Source organism: Phocoena sinus, chromosome 17, assembly GCF_008692025.1.
Source record: "Phocoena sinus isolate mPhoSin1 chromosome 17, mPhoSin1.pri, whole genome shotgun sequence".
Taxonomy (NCBI): Eukaryota; Metazoa; Chordata; class Mammalia; order Artiodactyla; family Phocoenidae; genus Phocoena; species Phocoena sinus.
The window spans coordinates 17,323,107-17,336,772 of NC_045779.1; the positions used below are offsets into that span (position 1 = coordinate 17,323,107).

At 42.9% G+C, this 13,666-nt stretch overlaps 1 protein-coding gene across 1 annotated transcript in view; it reads right to left on the bottom strand.

Moving 5' to 3' along the window:
- Window positions 1-1,017: 1,017 nt before the first annotated feature.
- The window catches only part of SBSPON (somatomedin B and thrombospondin type 1 domain containing), a 28,280-nt gene continuing 15,631 nt past the window's right edge, over window positions 1,018-13,666 (bottom strand). Inside the window, exons 3-5 of the mRNA XM_032609371.1 lie at window positions 9,600-9,690; window positions 7,897-8,073; window positions 1,018-2,916 (exon numbers count right to left, since the gene is read on the bottom strand). Of these exons, the coding sequence (XP_032465262.1) occupies window positions 2,799-2,916; window positions 7,897-8,073; window positions 9,600-9,690 (386 nt within the window). The 3' untranslated portion in view covers window positions 1,018-2,798. The remainder of the gene's footprint in view (window positions 2,917-7,896; window positions 8,074-9,599; window positions 9,691-13,666) is intronic.

Sequence of the window (13,666 nt, forward strand, 5' to 3'; positions counted from 1 at the left end):
CTAGAAGTTTCACTTCTCTTTCAACATACTCATCACCTGGTTGCTTATACTTCAGAATGCTCAGGTTGTCTAAATCAACTTATAGTTATTTGTATGAAACTTCACTAGAATATTCTTAGAGGGCAGAACCGGTTTTGGTTTACATCATTCGGGTGCACACCTAGAAAAGATGGCTAGTTCAGATTCTTAGCCAGAGCAGAACTAAACAACTTAAATTATTACTATGGCTTTTTATGCATAATGGCGACATTCTTGAATAAAAACATTGCAAGAAAGGCCCTAAAAAAAGAATAGTGAGACTATAGTTCACCTTGTTCCTTTTTCTACTCTTTTCTTTTCCCTTCTCTTCTTTTTTTCTTTTTGCACTTTTCTAAGTGATCAACATCTCTAATTCCTTTCCCCTTCTTTCCTGAGTGGTTATCTTTATTTTTGTTCAAATTACTTTTCTCGTGCACTTTTGAAAAGCAGCCTATTAAGTAATGTTAGGGCCCGTAAATCATTGTAGAGTGTCCGTGGAAAGGATCCCAACTCTAAGATACTTGTTAAAAAGGGATATCAAAGCAGTCTTAAATTCTTTGATCTTTATCTCTGAAAATAGAACTTTTGGTTCTTCATTAATCACTTGGACTACATGTTTCAGTTCTGTACTGTTTCCTTTGCTAGAACTAATAACAAGCTTTTCAAGACCATTATTTAATACTATGTCTTCTAGCCCATGAAATTCTTCTCAAGAACAGAAATAAAAATATGCTTTAATATGAAAGTAATTAATGGCCGTGTACTGAAAGCTAAATATGTAATTTGAAAAACTGATTTTATACAACTCAAACATGCTAACTATTATAACACATGTTGGAACCATAAATACATCATAGCTTTATTGCTGTTAATCATCATGACTATGCCTCTCAATCCTGAAGTGTTTTGTTTTGGTTTTGGTGAAATTTTTGTTTATTCTCTGACCAGTCCAGAAGATTTAGGTATTTTCTAATCAAATAAAGAAAGAGCTTTTAAAAATGTGAACAGAAAGTTTATTTACTGGTATAAAATTTTAAGTAACATTGAAAATTACCCAAGTATGCCTTCAAAAGTTTTGCTTTACAGATCTTACAAATGGTCTTAAAATGTTAATAATGAACTTATAGTTGAAGCACCCAGTTTTTTTTTTTTTTTTTTTTTTTTTATGCGTTACGCGGGCCTCTCACTGTTGTGGCCTCTCCCGTTGCGGAGGACAGGCTCCGGACGCGCAGGCTCAGCGGCCATGGCTCACGGGCCCAGCCGCTCCGCGGCATGTGGGATCCTCCCAGACCGGGGCACGAACCCGTGTCCCCTGCATCGGCAGGCGGACTCTCAACCACTGCGCCACCAGGGAAGCCCCGAAGCACCCAGTTTTTATTTTGGTGGTCTGGAACCGAACCCAAATACCTCCGAAGTTTGCCTGTAGTTTAAATCTCGAGATTCAATTCTCCGAAGAAAATATCCTGAATTTAAAATTTGTTTCAGAAATGAAAAGGGCTTCGCTTTTACAGCACAGTCTTTGGCAACGACAGGCTTTCCATCGAAGCTGAGTTCTGGCTCTGACTGCAGCCCAGATCCTGCAACAAGGCACTTTGACGCTGGTCCATTGATTTTCCAATCATAAAATAAGGAGACTAATACTTCTCTGTGTGTGCATGGCGGGGAGGGGCATGGGGGGGGCGGGGATCATAACATTCGTAATAAATCTTTGCCTTCCATAATCTATACCTCTGCCTTCTACTCCAAACAAAAGAAAATACGTGCTGTAGGGGAAAAAAAAAAGTAGTAAGTTTACTTCAACTTGAAGTTGGACTCCAAAATTATTTTAGTCAACTTCAGGCTTTAAGCCTTGGAGATAATTTTGGATATTAATGATGGTAGAATGTCCACAATTAAAGCAATTGTTTCATTCATTGGTGCCAAAATTTCACTTCATGGAAATTATAACATTTAAAGGAACTTGTGCTGACATAGAACGAACGTTTGATTGATGCTTTTCAATTAACCGAAGGAAATTTCTTCTATTTCAAAAAAAAGGTATTTTTAGGGAATTCCCTGGCAGTCCAGTGGTTAGGACTCTGTGCTTCCACTGCAGGGGACACGGGTTCTATCCCTGGTCGGGGAACCAAGATCCCGCATGCCGAGCAGCGCGGCCAAAAAAAAAAACAAAAAACGAAAAAGAAAGTAGTTTTAGCAGAACTGTTGGTTTCGCATAACAAAATGCTTACTAAATCTCAGACAACTTGTCTTGTGGAAAATTATTTGTGACAATTTGCTTGAACTTATTATTTCAGAATTTATGGGATAATACATGGGAAATGTATGTGTGAGTGTACATATATCTGTAGACATTTTTTAAAGAAAGAAGTTTTTAAGAGATTACAGAATAGAAAGAAAGAATGCAAGATTCAAATCGTGGATACCCTTAAATGACAACTTACCAATAAATGGACCATTAAAATGTAGTAAGTTTAGTGCAAACAGACGAACATTCTGTCCAATGGGCCACCTATTGAATGAGGAGACTCCAGGTGACAGATCGAGGACAGAAAACCACAGGAGACTTTAGGGTGGGTCCTCAACTTAGTAAAAATGAAAATAAAGGCACTGTGTTTCTTGAGAACTGGCCCCCAAATTTCCCTTCTCTGCTTCAGAGTGTGGCAACGACATATATTCAGGAACTTTGGCCAAAGGGTTTTTAAAGAATTATGAAGCGCTGAACATGACTTGCTAGTATTTAGCATGTTTACAAGCACATTTTGAAATACTTATATCACAATCTATATAAAAATAAAACTGTGAACAGCTGGACAGGAACATTGTTCTACTCGCCGAACTTTTTTCCAAGTTCCTTGACATCGAGGATTGCCAATTGCTTGCCAGTGGAGGGTCTGATTTCTGAAATGATATTTTGAAAATGTGAGTTATGCTAAAGCATACCAAAGAAAATTCTAATTTACAGAATTATAAATTGAGGTTTGTTGTTTTTTGGGTTTTTTTAGAAAATGATCACACCTTGAGTTTTGAAGTGTATTACAAGTTGAAATTTAAAAAAAAATGATCACAAAACTGAGTTTCCCTTCTTCAGGCTCTGTCACAACAAGTTACCAAGAAATCCCTATTTGAGAACACCCCCTGTGGGGATTGTAGTTTGAGGTTACTGCATTCGTGTCTCTCGCTTGCTCTGAGTATATGAAGCGCTATGTAAGGGAAAATGGCTTTCTGTTTTGTGTACATTTAAATTAGAGGGGTCTGGCCTTTCTGCCTGTGGGCGCCGCCGAGTAAGCATCGTCGACATGTGCCCCCTCCATTGCTGTCATGTCTATATCAGAGTCACCCAAAGAGCCCGAACAGCTGCGGAAGCTCTTCATCGGAGGCTTGAGCTTTGAAATAACCTATGAGTGTCTGTCCTCAGACAGACACTGTGCCATTGTGAGCAGCAGGGAGCGCTCACAGATTGTGTGGTAGTGAGGGATCCAAACACCAGGTGTTCCAGAGGCTTCGGGGTTGTCACGTATGCCACTGTGGAGCAGGTGGATGCGGCCATGAATGCAAGGCCACACGAGGTGGCTGGCAGAGTGGTGGAACCAAAGAGGGCCGTCTCAAGAGAAGATTCTCAAAGACCTGGTGCCCACTTCACTGTGAAAAAGATTTTTGTTGGTGGCGTTAAGGAAGACACTGAAGAACGTCACCTAAGAGATTATTTTGAACAGTGTGGGAAAATTGAAGTGATTGAAATCACAACTGACAGAGGCAGTGGCAAAAAGAGAGGCTTTGCTTTCGTAACCTTTGATGACCATGACTCCGTAGACAAGATTGTCATTCAGAAATACCACACTGTGAATGGCCACAACTGTGAAGAAAGGAAAGCCCTATCCAAGCGAGAGATGGCTAGCACCTCATCCAGCCAAAGAAGTAGAAGCTGTTCTGGAAACTTTGGTGGTGGTCTTGGAGGGGGTTTTGGTGGTGATGACAGCTTTGGTCGTGGGGGAAACGTCAGTGGCCCAGGTGCCTTTGGTGGCAGCCGCGGTGGTGGAAATGGCTATAATGGGTTTGGTAACAGTGGAAGCCATTTTGGAGGTGGTGGAAGCTACAATGATTTTGGCAGTTACAACAATCAGTCTTCAAATTTTAGACCCATGAAAGGAGGAAACTTTGGAGGCACAAGTTCTCCCCTATGGTGGTGGAGGCCAATACTTTGCCGAACCATGAAACCAAGGTGGCTATGGCGGTTCCAGCAGCAGCAGGAGCTATGGCAGTGGCAGGAGGTTTTGATTACTGCCAGGAAACAGAGTTTTGCAGGAGAGGAGAGCCAGAGAAGTGACAGGGAAGCTCCAGGCTACAAGAGATTTGTGAACTCAGCCAAGCACAGTGGTGGCAGGGCCTAGCTGCTACAAAGAATACATGTTTTGACGATACTCATGTGTCTGGGCAAAAAACCTCGAGGACCGTATTTATGACTAATTGTATAACAGGTTATTTTAGTTTCTGTTCTGTGGAAAGTGTAAAACATCCCAACGAAGAGTTTTAATGTAGTTTTTTTTTTTCTTTTTTGCACCCATGCTGTTGATTGCTAAATGTAATAGTCTAATCATGACGCTTGAATAAATGTGTCTTTTTTTAAAAATGTGCTGTGTAAAGTGAATCTCCTCTGAAGCCATTTTGGTAAACTACCCCAACAGTGCGAAGTTAGAATTCCTTCAGGGTGATGCCAGGTTCCGTTAAAATTTATTTACAACCTGCTTTGGTGGAGAAGCTATCGTCTTCCGAAACCTTGGTGTAGTTGAACTGACAGTTACTGTGTTGTGACCTGGAGTTCACCGTGAAGAGGGTCACCCAAGCAAAGCCATGGAGTTTTTTGGTTATTAATATGGTTGTTGGCGCACCCTATGCGATATATCTAAGTTGAATTATGGTACCAGATATAGATGGGAATGAAGCTAGTGTATCATGCATTATCATGTGTAATCAATAAACGATTTAATACCCTCTTAAAAAAAAAAATAGGGCTTCCCTGGTGGCGCAGTGGTTGAGAGTCTGCCTGCCGATGCAGGGGACGCGGGTTCGTGCCCCGGTCCGGGAGGATCCCACATGCCGCGGAGCGGCTGGGCCCGTGAGCCATGGCCGCTGAGCCTGCGCGTCCGGAGCCTGTGCTCCGCAATGGGAGAGGCCACGGCAGTGAGAGGCCCGCGTACCGCAAAATAAATAAATAAATAAAAATAAATTAGAGGGGTCTGAACCAAACGATCCCTTGAAATCCTTTCCAGCTCTTTGATTCCATAATGAAAAATGGGAGCAGTGAAAAGAAAAAAGCCATATTATTGAAATTATTATTTTTAAAGTCACTGGAATTTCAGCCTGGGTTGAAGGTGCTTTACAGGTACAAATTAAATTATAATATTCATTTAAAGTTAAAATATGGATGAGGTAGTCAGGAAAATATTAAGTCTAAATATTAAGTTTCTATTTCATGTGAATTCCTTACCCACTTTACTGTTCCTACGTGTACTCAGTACAGAGGCTGTTGGGCACAGGAGACTAATAAACGTAAATTCAAGTTATTAAATATTCAAATATACTGTGGGAATAATGATTAACTGGGAAGGTCTGTATTTTTCTTTCAAATCTGTATTTTTCCCAGTTCTGTCTGACATATTTAAAATCATAACCCATGCCCATCACAAATTCTACCCTTCTTTTGGTTATGAATACTGTTATCGGATTTAACTAGTAGATAAGTACAGGACTGGCATGGATTTTTAGGGTGGTAAAATGTTTTCAAGGGTCAATTCTTTTGGACAATCTATAGATTTCTGTAGATTTCTGTGATACGATGATTTACAAGAAATATATATTTGGTCATTGAAATGACCAAAATATATTTTTCATGTATATTTGGTCTTTGTTCACCGTTCCTGGCTGACAGCTCCCAAAGCCATTGGAATTTCCTAAATGTTGAGAGTGATGCAAATGTCTTGTTTATGTGAATGAGGTGATTTTTGGAAGCACCTGAAGTTGAGAGTTGGTTGCCAGGAGAACTAACCAGGTGGTTAGAGGGTTGGAACTTTCAGTCCCACCTCCCCTCCGCAACCTCCAGGGAGGGGAGAGGAGCCGGAGGTTGAATCCATCAATAACCAATGATTTAATCAATGATGCCTACATAATGAGGGCTCCGTAAAAGCCAAAAGGACAGGGTTCAGAGGGCTTCTAGGCCGGTGAACACGTGGAGATGTGGGGAGAATGACACCCCTTCCCACACCCTGTGCATCTCTCCCATCTGGCTGTTCCTGAGTTATATCCTTTTACAATAAACTGGTCATCTAGTAAGTAAATATATCTCTGAGTTCTGTGAGGCGCTCTAGCAAATTAATCAAACCTGAGGAGAAGGTCATGGGAATCTCCGATTTATAGCCAGTTGGTCAGAAGCACAGGTAACAGCCTGAGCTTGAGAATGGGATTTGAAGGGGGCTGCGGAAGGGAACGGTCTTGTAGGACTGAGCCCCTCACCTTGTGGAATCTGATGCCATCTCCGGGTAGATAGTGTCAGAACTGAGCTAAACTGTTGGATGCCCAGCTGGTGTCCCACGAATTGCTTCCTGTTGTGCGAGGAGAACCCCCTGCCCCCCACACTGGGAAATGGGGACTCCGAACATCAAAAGAGTTTCTGACCCTGCAGAGCTGGGCACAGGGCTACTATCTCAGTCATGATTTTATGACTACCCCACTGAGCAGTGATCCTGAAATTTTGCGGTGGGTGTGAATCACCTGGGCAGGGTTCGGCAGACTGTGACCCATGGGCCAAATCCAGCCCACCCCCTTGTGTAGTCTATGAGTTAAGAATGATGTTTACTTATGATCCGGCAATTCCACACCTGCGTATATATCCAAACAAAACGAAAACACTAATTCGAAAAGATACACGCACCCCAATGCTCATAGCAGCATTATGTACAATAGCCAAGACATGGAAGCAGCCTAAGTGTTTATCAATGGTTGAAATGGATATGTGGTATATATACTACTACTCAGACATAGAATGAAATTCTGCCATTTACAATAACATGGGTGGGCCTGGAGGGTATTAGGCTTATTGAGATAAGTCAGACAGAGGAAGACAAATACTGTATGTTATCACTTATATGTGGAACCTAAGAAAATAAAACAAACAAGAAACAGCCTCACAGATACAGAGAACAAACTGGTGGTTACCAGGTGGGGAGAGGGAGGGGGAAGGGCAACTGGGGGAGGGAATTAAGGGGTACAAACTACTGTGTGTAAAATAAATAAGTCACAGGGATATATTGTTCAGCACAGGGAATATCGTCGATATTTTATAATAACTATAAATGGAGTACAATCTGTAAAAATTTTGAATCACTGTGTCGTATACCTGAAACTAATATAATATTGTAAATCAACTATACCGCAATGAAAAAAATAGTAATAGAAAAGAATGATTTTTATGTTTTTAAAGAGTTGAAAGAAAATCAAAAGGATATTTCATGATACATGAAAATTATATAAAATTGAAATTTTAGTGTCCATTAATACAGTATTATTAGAGCAAAGACACGCTTATCGGTTTACATAGTGTCTACGGCTACTACTGTGGAGGTCTTCGGTAGTCGCTCATGAGCTTGGCCTGAACCCCAATGTCCAAATTCACTCACGCATCTCTGATACAGAGCCTCTAAGTCCCAGAGTATGAACTGGGTCCTGGACTCTGGAACTGCCAGATGGAATGTTCTCCTCACTGTTTTGATTCCCCAAATCACGCCTTGATCTGCTACATCCTGGTCCGCTGTTCAAGACATGGAGAGGACAGATCTCCCCAAATGAGTACCAAGACAAATCCTCCAACCAGTTTCCCTCCCTTACCCGTCAGAGTCCAGGCCGTCTCCAGAACATCGAAGGCTTGCAGAGTTCATAGCTGGAGGCTGACAATCCACACACACCGTGTAGCCCTCTCGGAGATACTGCATCCATCGGGTCAGGGGCCGGTTTTCCGTGGCGCAGTGGTGAGTCAATGACTCTGTCTTGAACTCCATACAGTATCTAGGGCAAAAAAAAAAAAAAAGGAGCAATTTCACTTGCTGTTAATCAGAAATGGCCTAATGCTGGAGAAAGGCTTAGGAAGCCTGGAACTCCCCGAGGACACGGGACAGCCTGGAGAAGGTAGGGCGTTGCATGGTCACAGGTCACAGAACGCCTTGTCAAGTTTCTCATTCGCTGAGCTATGATGTCTGACTGACAACTGAACATTTTTGCTGTTTTTCAGTCCACGGGTGAATTATCTGGTCAACACGAATTTGCAGAAACTTGTTTCATATTCTGTCTAGTCTGACCACGAAATTGTGTCTAAAAGCACATTTCAGCAGGAAAATTGCCCTTGATAACTTTGCTGAGATTTTAATGAATTACAGAAAGTGAACAAGACCTTGCTTGAGCCTGAGAACATGTGAGCCCCAGGACGGCTAGTCCTGGATTTCCAGGCCAGCACTTGTGTTTTTCTGCCCGACAAACATTCCTGGGGCCGTCCCAGTTCTCCCCACCTGGCAGATGAGTTTTGACTTGAAGTCAAGCATCAAAGTTACACTGGGCATCACAGATAAAAGGACATGGGAAGCTGAGACATGTTTTCCTGTAACAGACTAGTGTCACCTTATACTGAGCTGCAGGAAACACTCTATTATGTGACTAGACTCTGAAGGCTCTGGGGGCGCATCCAGACATGGATGAATATTTTAGAGTCTTGTACTTAAAAGCAACACAATTTTGCAATTCTTCAGGGAAACAAAACAATGTGGCATTTTAGGTCCTAACTATGCTAAAATGGGCTAGTTTTTTTTTTAAATCCATACAATTATGAGCTGTAAAAAGTTAGATGGAAAGTGTCTGGAGAATCTGCTTCAAAGAAGATCTTTAATGACGGTAAGTATTATTTATTAGATACCTTAAGGTATTAAGGGAGGAAATTCTCTTGATGTAGCTTCAGTCAATTTCAGACAGCTTAACTCTGACATCTTTTCAATGATATTTTCTCATTAAATTCTCATAGCAACCTACAGGGTAGGAATTAATATTCTCAGTTTACAAGAAGGAAAAACTAAGGAGCAGTGAGAGGTAGTGTGGGGATTAGAACATGCAGTGCGTCTGGCGTCTCTATTCTGACCGCAGAAGGGTGGATTTCTAATGAGGTCAGAGGTTCCTCCCAGCCTGAGCCATTAGGTCTTGATAAAGTCCTCAGAACTCAGGTGGGGGCCACGTTCAAATTCACCAGACGGAGGCGGTGCTGGAGTCCACAGTCCCCTAAGGACTAAAAGATGAGCAGCCTTAGTGGGACTGATAAAATAGTATCACCTCATTTTTATACAGCATGTTTCTTCTTAGGGATCAGACCCCAGAAACAAATCTTTTTTAAACGTAAAACAGGGGAGGGACAAGTACTTCCCAGTTCTGTGATAAAGAGCCACATTTGTCAATGAACAAATAACAGAAGAAAACCCATGTAGCAAGTTACCTTTGTGGGCTGACTTGACCGACCAACCGGAAAAACATAAGTAAAAAAAACATCAAGTTACCCAGCATCCTCTGTGTCTGTGGACCACTGTGGGGAGGCCGCTTGTCTTGTTCGCTGCTTGTTGAACGCAGAGGTAGTTATAAAGGCAGGGACTGGAAAAGGAGAATGACCTTGAACACGTGAAGCCTGAAGTACCCAGAGCGACATTTCCCAAACTTGGTTTCAAACCCGTCTAAAGCCTTCCATCCCTAAATCTATGGGACACCATCAAGGAGTGCAAGGAGGTGAAGTCAGGGTCCCCAGAAACGAATTCCATAAAGCTTTGTGCAGTGTAGCTGGGTAGGAAAGGGAACAGCAGGCTTTTGATAAGCACGCTTGTCTGCAGTGATGACACCACGTGGAAAGGCAGGAGAGGGGCCAGGAAGCACAGCCCAGCGGGAATAATAAAAAGATGGGCAGGGTCAGGGGAACCAAGGAAAAAAGTAAGGTACTAGAGAAAGGGAGAGGATTTTTTTTTTTTTTTTTTTTAGCTACGCGGGCCTCTCACTGTTGTGGCGTCTCCCATTGCGGAGCACAGGCTCCGGACGTGCAGGCTCAGCGGCCATGGCTCACTGGCCCAGCCGCTCCACGGCATGTGGGATCTTCCCGGACTGGGGCACGAACCCGTGTCCCCTGCATCGGCAGGCGGACTCTCAACCACTGCGCCACCAGGGAAGCCCGAGGATTTTTTTTTTAATGGAAAGAAGAGACACAGAGAAGAAAAGGGAAAGATAGAAAGAATAAAGGAAAAGGAGAGAGAGAAGGAAGGAAGGAAGGTAAGAGAGAAAAGAGGGTAAAAGGAGAGAAAAAAAAAAAAAAGACAACCAGAGAGAGGAAATGAGAAAGGGAAAAAACAAAAGGAGGAAAGGCTCAATGTTCCCAGGTGTTCTGATAACCACAGCCTGGAAGTTTCACCATCAACCATAGAACCCAGGGTGTGACCACCAGGTGCCGGCCAGCATAGCACTCTCTCCACACCAAACTCAGAGGAGAAAGGTCCTAAAGCATCTCTCCTCGCCCTTCTCCCCGCTCCCACCTCTGACACTCTGGGTGGGAGAAAAGAAAACAGACAGAAATCCTTCCCTCCCACCTCTGCTCTCTTATTTTGTTTGTCTACCTCCTATTTCATCTCTAAGTCTGGGGGGGGCATCTGTTGCTCTGTGTAGCACCTGGAGATAACCTCTTGATTCCACCCTGCTGTCAATTCAAGAAAGGCAGGGTTTTGTCTTGTTCATCACGGGAGCCCTCACACATTTACATGCTCAGTAAATATGTGTGCGAGGAATGAATGGGTCGATGAAGGAATGAATGAATGGATGAATGAAATTGCCACCAAGGTTCACGGGTCCTACTTCCCTGAGGTCTTCTGTTCCTCTACTGAGCCTTGCAGCTGAGATGGCTCAACCATCCTTCTTAGCTCTCCTTTCAGAAACTGGACCATCCCAGGAAGGGGCGATACCAGCTCAGGTTGACTTCTGCGATGCCCCATCATCAAGAGCACAAGGGCGTGCAGGTACCAGCAGCAAAATAGAGGCTTCAAGCCCGCAGGCTCATCTTGCTAAGCTCCTTCCTGCCACAAGATGGCAGCCTTAATTCTTCTTTAGGTTTTCTGAATGAGGAGTCATTTTTCTACGGCATGGGAATATAAAGACAAGTGTAGCCACTTGATCCTAAGCGTTGCAGGCACCGCTTTTGCCCCGTGTGTCTGAGTACCTAATCTCTGGAGTCTGAACGCTACCCACATCTAGTGTAAACTACAGACTCCCAGCCCAGTGGCTCTTCCTCGCTGTGCTAACATGTTTGTTTTCCAAAGAGAACATGTCATTCTTTCTAAATGTGACTGTAGCTTTTGAACTTCCAAAATCCACGGACGGAATCAAAAAGGACAAGTGAATGCATGTACGTTAGGATCCTTCTCTGTTTCTCTTAGACCTAATTATCAGAAACACAAACAGCGATAGGCTTTTCATTTTCTCATGTATTGTTTTCATTTCTGTTCTTCTGACGCATTTATAGGCGTATTCACTAAGTGAGGAATGCGTTTACTGCTACATCCACGTAGCATTATATCAGTCAAACTATAACATTTTCAGGATGTGTTTCTTTAGCGCAAAACATTTATCTGAGCTCCTAATTTGTACTGCAGGTATTATTACAAAAGTTCAAAGGCAATGCACTTAATGTGTAGCTCGGGGGGTTGGGTGGGAAACTTGGTTAGGAAGTAGAGGGCAAGTGTATGACTATAGTTTCTGGTACAAAATCTGAAGAAGAAGTTCTAAGGTAATAAAAATAAAAGCTAACAGTGATGCACCTCTAAGCTTCCAGGCATGATGCTAAGTGTTTTTCATGTGTTAATTCATTTAATTCTCATAACTCCACTCTGAGATAGACCCTATTATTTCCCCATTTCACAGATGAGGAAACTGTGGGCCAGAGAGGTTAAGAAACGTATTCAAGGCTCATGTCTAAATGCGGCAGGCTGCCTCTATTGCAATACAGATGACAAAGTTTCACTCTTTTAAGTTTCAATGTTGCAGCATATTACCGATGAGTTGCTTAAATTCGGCTGTGTTTTCCCTTTCTGTGCCTGATCACTGCCCTTGATGCGAAGTGAGATTTGAGAGAGGAGAGAGGGAGATGGCAGCCCTGACCCTCGGATTTCCCTCAGGCATGGGGGCGGGGCGGGAAGTGTGGTCCAGGAGGTGGGGGTGGGCGCAGATTAACGCGTGGAGCAGCATGGCTCCTCGTACGTGTGTAGCCTGCTCGTTTACAAAGTGCTTTCACGTCGTATGTTACCGATCTTCACCAAAGCTTTGTCAAGAGGTGTTCTGAGCAGGTTTTCTCATCAGAAGACTGAGGCTCCTCGAGGTTAAGTGAAGGGAAAATAAATAGTAAATGACCAAGCAGGAGCCCCAGTACAGACACTAGCTTCTTTAAGACTTCCTATCAATGCCCAGTGTCAAGCCTCTGTGCTTATGACCCATCAGAGAAGCAAGCCAGTAAACCCTGGACCTTGTCTCCTCCGTTTCCTGCCTCCTCCAGCCTGGGCTTGGTTTGGTGGTACATTCTATCGAGCGGGGGGGGGGAGGGGGTCCTTCCCTCTGGCAAGAGTCTAAAGTAAACGATCCAGATCTCCTGGCGAGCTCTGAACCAGCACCACTTTTCAACATCCCCCAGAAATTCAATTTTTCATTACTTAAGAGCAGTAAGTAATTCAGAAATGATTTTTGCCTCCAGCCCCGCTTTTGCCTCTGTGTGGAAGCACGTAAGCGGTGCCCCAGGACAAAGGCTCTCAGTAAACGCCAGCTACCCCTCCTTTCCCCTTCCTGGCAACAGTATTCAATGTAATAGATTCTTCGTTAACAGACTATCTGCCAACTTTTCTGGCATCCCATCCACCCACCACTGTTCGCTTTTACAACAACTTCCACTTCTAAAAGCGTGGCACTGCACCTGCTTACTTTGAACATGAAAGTAAATGAAATTTGCTCTGAGAATTTCATAAAGCTCTCTGACACAACGGGGTGCCACAAAAGCAGGCTTAGAACCACTAGTCTGTAGCATACGGTGTAGAAGACGACAGAGTGAAAATTTGACAAATAACACCAGTCTGGAAGTATACGGTTCATGATAATGCACGGCAATCTCGCAAGAGGAAAACGCATATAAACAATTGTCAGGATGGGCGACAAATATATAATATGGGTTTTTGCGTTTGTTTTTATGATAGAAATAGACTCGTGATACACGTTAAATGAAACAGAAAGAATGCAATGGCTACTTGATCATTAATGAGAGTGTCTCAGTGATCATGTTTCATTCACTGGCCTTGCACGGCCTTTATATTTCTACTTAGTTACCAGATTCTGTAACTGTGATTTTAAAATATAATACTACTACTAATATATGAATAGTAATGAATTTACAATATCAATATTAATTTGCAATATAATAATAACTAATGATAACACTTAACAGCAAAACTATCGAGGGGGGGAAAACCCACAGGATTTAGAGCCATGACATCCAGGTTTAAATTCTGGTCCCTTTACAAATGCTGTCATCTCACTGAGCTCCAATGTCTTTATG